The sequence below is a fragment of the Juglans regia genome, chromosome 1 (assembly GCF_001411555.2).
Source record: "Juglans regia cultivar Chandler chromosome 1, Walnut 2.0, whole genome shotgun sequence".
Classification (NCBI taxonomy): domain Eukaryota; kingdom Viridiplantae; phylum Streptophyta; class Magnoliopsida; order Fagales; family Juglandaceae; genus Juglans; species Juglans regia.
This window is the reverse complement of record NC_049901.1, coordinates 8,395,335-8,404,214: the sequence shown is the minus strand read 5'-3', so window position 1 is coordinate 8,404,214 and position 8,880 is coordinate 8,395,335. Positions and strand designations below refer to the sequence as shown.

The 8,880-nt window shown below is 33.8% G+C and overlaps 1 protein-coding gene across 1 annotated transcript; it reads right to left on the bottom strand.

The window, feature by feature from the left end:
• Positions 1 to 1,132: 1,132 nt before the first annotated feature.
• On the bottom strand, positions 1,133 to 5,143 carry LOC108987404 (probable leucine-rich repeat receptor-like protein kinase At5g63930). The gene is made up of 4 exons (XM_018960310.2): positions 4,264 to 5,143; positions 3,400 to 3,660; positions 2,426 to 3,295; positions 1,133 to 1,974 (listed from the first exon to the last, which is right to left on the bottom strand). The coding sequence occupies exons 1-4, from the start codon at positions 4,685 to 4,687 to the stop codon at positions 1,484 to 1,486; spliced, it is 2,046 nt and encodes a 681-aa protein (XP_018815855.1). The 5' UTR covers positions 4,688 to 5,143; the 3' UTR covers positions 1,133 to 1,483.
• Between the last annotated feature and the right edge of the window lie 3,737 nt (positions 5,144 to 8,880).

The following is an 8,880-nucleotide window of genomic DNA, read 5'->3' as shown; positions in this document are numbered from 1 at the left end:
AAATTACATTTATAACATTTAAGACATGTATTACACGATGGCTTCATCCTCTTTTATATATATATAGTAGATATATATATATATATAATACTGTGTAAGTTTGCCCATGCAGCCATGTACCCTCCAAGGATGCATAATCCACGAAGCCAAATCTTTAGACCCACTACATGTTTATTTTACACAACTTTTCCACCCATTTTTCATCATCACCTTCTCACACCCACTCCTTCTGTTGCACTTTTTTCTTCCAGATTCTTGGAATCCAATCAGTTGCAACCCTAGAAAGAAAGAAAAATACACTCTGGAGAACAGAAAAAGAATCGAGGAAATCCATGATTGCCTCTTCCACCAGAATTGCATCATCTCTTCGGAAAAATCACAGAGCTGGTGGGACACCTTATATATAATGCAATCAATCCAGACCACTAGACCAGTACACAGCCATTTTTTCTTTTTTCATAGAAGTCAGGTACTTCCTCTGTTTTATCCATGCATTTGGAAGGGGAACCAAGTTGATTGGATCTAGATCTCGGTTTGCCTTTTCGGGGTGCAAAAGCAAAGACATTATGTGACATAGCCAGCTAATTTTCTCATTATAAACTCGTGTATTTTTTAAAAAAACATAAGAGAGCGCAAGTGAATATGGGAAAACGAACTACTTTGTTTGTTCTACGTTAGTCTATGATGTTCATACTTCAAATATTCCCACACCCTTGTTTGACGAGAATTTTGTAACATGTGAAGTAGAAAGACCATCAACACTGCATGGCTTTTGCTACTCGATCTAACTGTCCCAAAAGTATTCCTATCAACCCTAGTTGGACGAAGACATTATTTTTTGTGAACTATGTATGGCAACCCAACTGGGATTTCAATGATCTTATTGCCACTTCTCATTGTTCTTAATAGAGGAAACTGTGTAGTTGGCTTCTAAACCCATAAAAAATATCGAGGAAAAACAACATGCAGTGATATTATAGGTCAAGTTTCCTAAGATTGTGAAGAGGTTTTCAGTTTCACATCCCGAGTATTACGGCAAAATAGAGAGATTCTTTTAATTCTTATGGTGAAAGAACTGATTCCTATCATAAATCTCTGAGGTGTACCTATTATATGTGAAAAGTTGTACAAGTTGCACCAAGCCATCAAAATTCTTAGTAAACTTGCAACATGACATAGATCTATGACCAAGTTTTGCATTCAGGAGGAATAAAATCCCAGACGCAATCACGTTTGAAAGATTTGTTGGTGGTGGGGATTTCACTCAGCTCCTTACAAATAGAAGTCACTACAAACAAAATACCCCATAAGAAAGCCTATCTCCCGGCCAGAACAAATCAAGGTTCAGTCACATTCATAAGAAAGCTTAGTCCTAAGCAAAGGACGCGACATTACAAGGAATCTATTTTCATCATCAGTGAGCAGTTAGTGGGTCATCCCTACACCTACCATTTGAAAATTCTGGAAGCAATGGCTAGAGTAATCAAGTCTGGGAGAGGCAACTACTGCAGTTACCCAATTCTTGAACAACGGCTTCCATGGATGGCCTCTCAATTGGAGACTCGAGAGTGCAAAGCAAAGCAATTCTTGCAAGCTTCGTTGCTTCATATTCGAAGAACCTGCCATGAAGGTTTGGATCAATAAAATCTTGATATCTGCATGACTCTGCACCAAGTCGTATTGAGCTAGTGACTTTCAGCTTTCCTGAGAGGACTTGGAAAACAAGCACCCCAAATGCATATACATCACTTTTCTCCGTGAATTTGCCAGTAGTGGTGTATTCAGGAGCTAGATAGCCCATTGCAGCACTGGCTTTGAGTGCCGAGAAGATAACATCATTGGTGAGAAGATTGTGCAGGCCGGAACCTGAGAGCAATGGGTTGAATCGCTGGTCAATGAGCACATGCTCAGCTGAGATGTTTTGGTGAACAAGAGCCCGTTTGTTCCCTTTGGAACTGTGTAAATATGCTACACCTGCTTGGGAAAAAAACAAAGTTCAGTATGAACAAATAGAAACATCACCTTTTAGAATGCATTCCTGTCATCAATGGTGAAAATTGAATCTTCCTTACATTTATGTTGAAGAAAAGAATAGAGAGAAACGAATTTCTCATTTAACAAATATAAAAATCACCATAAAGAAGTAAATATTCAATGCAAAACCAAACTTTTATTCCCAATTATTCTTTAGAGAATGTGGGATAAAATAATACAGTGATATGTGCAAGATTATTCTCAGAAAAAGCATCCCCCCAATTAAATTTCACTGTAGGAGATAATTTATACTGGATATACAAACCATATTTCTCCACCTCAACATCTTGTGGATAACAAAATAGGACCTTTGATTGCATACATTATCAAATCTACAGGTTTTAACCAAAAAGCAGACAATGAAACAACTAAACCAGAGTAAAACACTGACCTTTCGCAATCCCATTCACAATAGAAACTCTAGTTGACCATTCAAGGACATGGCCATCATCCTTTGCATCGAGATAGTGCAATAAATTCCTGTTGGGAACAAAATCATAGATGAGAAAGCACTCACCACGGCCCCTTGAACAGCAAAATCCTCTCAATCTTACTAGATTCTCATGCCTCAATGAGGTCAAATTGTTTAATCCCTTCAAAAACTCGGCTTCCTCTGACTTGCAGCTAGTTTTTCCGATGCTCTTAATAGCAACAATGGAGCCATCTCTCAGTATTCCTTTGTAAGTTGCAGAGAAGTTACTCTTATCCAACAAGTTCAACTCCGAGAAGTACTGAGTAGCTGACTCCACCTCTTCCAAATTGAACCTAAAGCTCTGGAAGACTTCTTTCGCAAACCCACTGAAATTTCGCCCATCAGCTAAAGGGTCCCACCCACTAGCGTACTCGAGGCTGATTAGAGGAGAGCCATTCTTCCGGTACACCCCCTTGGACTGATCAGTATTAAGACGGTTAACTGAAACATCAAACTTGGTGCTGAGTTTCTGTTTACGGTGGCGATATTGAATGAAGCTCAGAATTCCTAAAGCCGATAGTGCAATTATTACCACAATTACGCCAACAGCAACAGAGGATCTAGGGGATTTTGACAGATTTGAGCACCGAGTATGGTTGCAAGGTAACTGCACGTTTGCAGTCTCTGGTATGTCTCTTGTAGGCAAATTAGTTCCAACCGGTCCATAGGGCTCAGGCCGACTTCGATTGAGATGATTTGAAGCATTACACGTTTTCAAAGGATAAAACCCAACCCCACATAAACCAATGTTATTCTGGTATAGGAATCCATCATTCAGTCTTTTCAAAGCTTCATCAACCACAGCAAAAACGTGATCAAATTATATTCACATTTTTCAGTTAATCAAAACAGGCATACTCAGCCAAGCTTTAAAAAAATAAAAAAAACTTTACCAAGAGGTACACTGCCAGAGAGAGTATTGTTCCGAATGTCCAGAACTTCCAGCGAAGGGGTGTTGGCCAATTTTGAGGGAATTGAACCAAAGAGCTGATTGGAGCTCAAGTCTAGCCTCCTTAACAGACCCAAATCCCCTAAACTTGCAGGGATTGCTCCAGTTAATTTGTTAGATTGCAAAGCAAGAACACTAAGCCTCTTTAGAGAACCCAGCTGTGTAGGAATGCTTCCGGTGAACTGGTTATAACAAAGTTGCAATACTATAGTGCAAAAGAAAAGACAAGATGAGCAAAGTTCGAAGCGTTTATGAGAAAATCCTAAACAGCTAGTAGCACAAGGAAAGAAATCATTGAACAAAAACAAAACATATCATTTATTCAGTTCTATCTACAGTTGCAGATACCCGAAATAGCAAACACGAAAAATAAGGAATCTCTTCATGATATTAGGCCTTTAGCGTGACACAAAAATAAGAACTCTAACAGAATAGGCTAAACGGTTGTATCCGACATTGTTTATCGATTTATCTACTCATTTAAACATTTTATCAGCCTACAGCATCAAGATTTACGATTCTTTGTTTTCTTTCTGTCTCATTAAAATTCAGGAGTGAAGAAATATATGCACGAACTTTGGAAAAAGATATCAAAATCCACATCTGCAAAACTAAAACGCACCCACCCGCCCAAAAAAAGTAAAAGAAAAAGAAAAAACTAGCACGCCCACACACGCGAGGAGTAAGGCAAATCTTTGGGCGCACTGCTACAACCAATCGAAGTTCTAAGTTTTTGGTTCATATCCTCGAACAAAAATGAGAGAGAGAGAGAGAGAGAGAGAGAAGAGTGCGAAAGCCCACCACTAACCTTGTAAACCAGCCATGTTTCCGACCTCGGGAGGTATCCATCCAGAGAGATTATTCACATTCAGATACAAATCAGTCAGCTCAGTCAAATTTACTATTTCTCTTGGTATCTCTCCGTGCAGAGAGTTATAATGCAAGTAGAGCCCCGTCAAGTGCCTGAGCCCAGCAATGGCCGGAGAGACCTTGCCTGATAGCCCCTTTCCCTGCAACGAAATGTTCGCCACTTGACCTCTCTCATTGCAAGCAACACCTTCAAAGGAACCGTCGCATTGGGTGCCGTTGATGGTCCATGAAGAGAGATACTGGCTCTGTGGGTCCAAAGCTGCTTTCATATCCATGAGTGCTCTGAGCTCTGCATTTGCACAGACCCATGTTGGGCTTGTTAACAAAAATATGACGGAGAATAGGAATGCCGCGAGACCCATTTTTGGTTTTGGATCAAAACAAGCAGAAGCAAGTTCTGTTTTTTAACTCTCACTCCCCCCTCTGGTTCTTGGTCTGGTTAACAGGTTTTTCTCTTGTTTACGTCGACCTCTTCCCGAGCTCCCACCCTAAACCCAACGTAAAACCCATCCCCCCAAAAAAAATAATAAGAAGAAGAAGAAGAAAAACAAAACTCTCTTTCTCTGTCTGTCTGTGTGTTTCTGTCTTGGAAAGAATGAAATGGTGTGCAAGAGACAACGAAACAGAGAAGCGGACTAATACAGTGGGGATTGGGAAAGCAGCCTCGGTTAGTGATGAGATGGAATGTTATGATAACGGGATTGAGCCATAGGATTGAACTCCGCGAAAGGAATACGGAGATTCTTTATAGCTCAGGCGATGGGATGGTGAGACTGGGGCCGAGTGCTCTATGCTCTTAAGTTCTTAACATTCCCCCGTTGCGGTAAAGTGACTTTTGATATAGGAAGGCCGTATGGGCGTGAGTCTGTGACTCATACGACAGATCGATGATGTTGGAGTGTATATCAGATTTTTTTTTTTTTTTAAAGAGAAAAGTTCGATAGCGGTAATCTTTTAAAAAATTATCTGATTTATTATTAAAAATTTAATTTTTTTATATAAATTTTATATTATTTTTTTAAATAAATATGTCGATGGTTGCATATTTTATAACTATAAATATTATTTTTTATTTTTAAAAAAATTTAAATTCAATCTAAAAATATTAATGCGATCCATTAAATATGATACTGAATTTGCCTTAAATAAAATATTATTAATTACAGAAAGTTAAGGAAAAGATAATTTCATACGCTGTGACACCCACTTTGTAATCTACCATTGCAATCTAGAAATTTAACTAAAATTATTTATATTAGGTTTTAATTTCCTCTATTTAAAACAAAAATGTGTTAATGTAATTGATATGGCGGCAATAAAATGTATTCATTTAAGTTTCTATCGATCAGTTACTAATATAAATTGTTTACTAATCTGATTGGATTGGTATAATAAACTATAGAAAAAGATAAACACTTTGAGTGATTAAAAAGATAGACCCATTGTTAAATGTTGATGCATCATTGACTCAATCCAACAACAGCGATAATTGGTAATCAAATATTATTTGAGAATTGATAATCGAACGGTGTTTTTTTTTTTCTTATACATGAGGAAGGGAGATTCGATCATTTATTCTCTTAGTGAGAAATTTAGATGTTGTCAATTAATTTAAAAAATCTTGGCATAAACCGGTATTGTTGGAAGGAGTTAATATACATCAACATTTAATTTTGGGTCTATCTTTTTATATTAGACCATCAAATTCACTTACAAAATTAGAGATAATCTTAATGGTTTAAATTATTACCATTCGAGTTATTTACATTTTAATTTAAGTAGCATCGTGCTAGAGTATTTAATTCAAAATTTAAAAAAACACACACACATATATATGAAAAATTATATTTACAGTTTTGAGTGGGGATTATATGTGCAGTCTCATTAATAAATATGGATAAAAGGAAAAGAACATCAGTTTAAAAAAGATATTATTATAATTTTAAATTTTTATAAACATAACCATATGAGTTTATATGAGCATTCACATTTTAATATTGTATATAGACTAACTATATATATAATGCAAACACTAACAAATAAAATAGAAATGATAATTATAATCGTGAGTGCATAAACGTTGTATAATTATTTTGAAAAAAATGAATAAATACGATATTTATATAAAAAATAATAATTTTTTAATTATAGATCTTTTTGTTTAAAATAATTATATAATATTTATATATTTTATAATTGTATCTAGTATTATTCTAATTAAAAATGATATGGTGCATTTTTTGTAGAATTTCTTTTTCATAAGTATACACAAATGACAAAAATGTGGCTCAAATCATTGGAAGTAGAGTGTCTAATCAAATGGTCCTTTTTTTTTTTTTTGAATAAAAAAAATCAAATGGTCCTTGAATTTAACATAGAATTTAAATGTCACAGATGTAGGTCCATTCCTACTGAACTTGTTGCGTTTGACACGTGGTTAGTGATGAACACAGCCAGTTCTACCATACGAATCGAATCGTACGATCACAGATTTGGTCAGCGGTTTGAATTCAAAAAATCGAAATCACCTGTGTACACACCCATAGTAGACCAGTGTACGTTCGTGGTTGATTGAGTGAAATAAGAGAAGATCCACTAAGAGAGAAGGAATCGTGGTTTCAAACCAATGGAATTCCATAGTGTGAAGGGCAGTCATGGGCCTGTGCGTATCAGATTAAAGAAATTCAAATCAAATAAGTAGAAAGTACTCATCGGTAAAACAGTGGGATTTTCATTAAAAACAAAAAAAAAAAAAAACATTGGGATTTTGGCTGTATTTATGTGTCAGAGCAGGCACTGCTCCACTCTACTGTCATTTGTCCAGTTGTCCTGCTCCAGTGATTTTTTTTTAATATTTTTTAATAGTTCAAATTCTTATTCCATGTCAAAGACTTTGACCGTAAGTTAAAATAAATATAATATTATTTTTTAATATTATTATTATTTTAAAATTTTAAAAGTTTAAATTATTTATTATATTTTGTATGAAAATTTAAAAAAATTATAATGATAAGATAATATGATATAAGATGAAACCATCTTTAAATCTAAATATGACCTTAGGGTTAGTTTGGATATTATAATTTATTATTTTATTATTATTATTTATATACTTTTTATTATTATTTATTATTATTTAATTATTATTTATAAAATATTTAAGATCACCTCATTATTCAAACGTAATTTTAAGACAATTTCAAATCCTTGTTCTATATGAAAGACAACAAACGGAAACTATTTCAAAAAAAAACAAAACAAAAGGAAACATATGTATATTTTATAATAAAATTAATTTTGTAATTTAACATATTATATCAAATCATCTTAATTTATAGATTTACTTACGTGTAAATCATTTTGAAATTAAAGTATTTTTCTTAATTTAATATGTTGTAAAAGATTTTTATTTTATTTTTATAATGAGGTGAAAATTAGTTGGACCTTGATTTTAAATTATAATTTGAAATGTTAATATTATTAGGCTTGGTTTGGATGCCCAAATGAGATAGACTTCATCTTTCATCTGTCTAGCCAAATGGCAAAATACAAAATCTTATCTCAACTCTGATTTTTTCAGTAAAGCTACAATAACGATACAGTACCACTACAGTTGATCTATAATAAAGTTTCATTTGCCTCTATAGTACCGCTATAGTAATGCAAACTATCACATTTTTAATATATAAAATTAACTATTAGAATTTTTTATTTTATTGTAATATATAATTAGAAAAATATATTTGGAGTTTTATAAAATATAGTATAATAAATAGGTCATAATTAGAATAATTTCATTTAACAAATAAATGTGTTCATATTTCCAAATATTGAAATAATCACTGCCAACTACAAAAAAATATATTTGAAAAAGTTAAAATATTTATGTTTTTTAAAATTAATAATAGATATTACTTATTTTTAATATATTCATAATATTTGCTACCTAATAATTAAAAATATTTTTCAATAATTGGTGGGACCTACCACTTTATCAAATTTCTAAAAAATTAAAATTATTTCATCTCATTTCACTGTCTAAACACATTTTTATTTTACAAATCATCTCATATTAACTCAAAAATTTCACTACCATTCAAAATATATTACCCCATCTCATCTCAAGATGAGGCCTTAATAATATTACCTCCGATCCTTTTAAAAGTTCTTTGAAAACAACCGAACAACTAATAAAGAAACATGAAACATGGCCAACATGAAACAACTCTTGGAAGTTGGAACGTCGAATGAGACCATGGAAAGGTAATAGTCAAACATGTCCCTTCACTACAATATCATAAACTGAACTTTTCCATGCAACTTTCATGGACCTCTCTAGCTAGTATTTTCAGGACTGCAATATCATATCTGGGGCTGCACAATCTACCCACTTATAAATTAATCTGTAGCACAACATGCGTGATTTGGCTGGGCTTTCCTTTGATCAACACACTGTGTACCAAAAAATAAGGTTTTTTAAAGCATATTATTATATGTATTCTAGTACTGTAAATGTGCTCCTTTTTATGCAGGAATAGATCTCGGTTCCAATTAA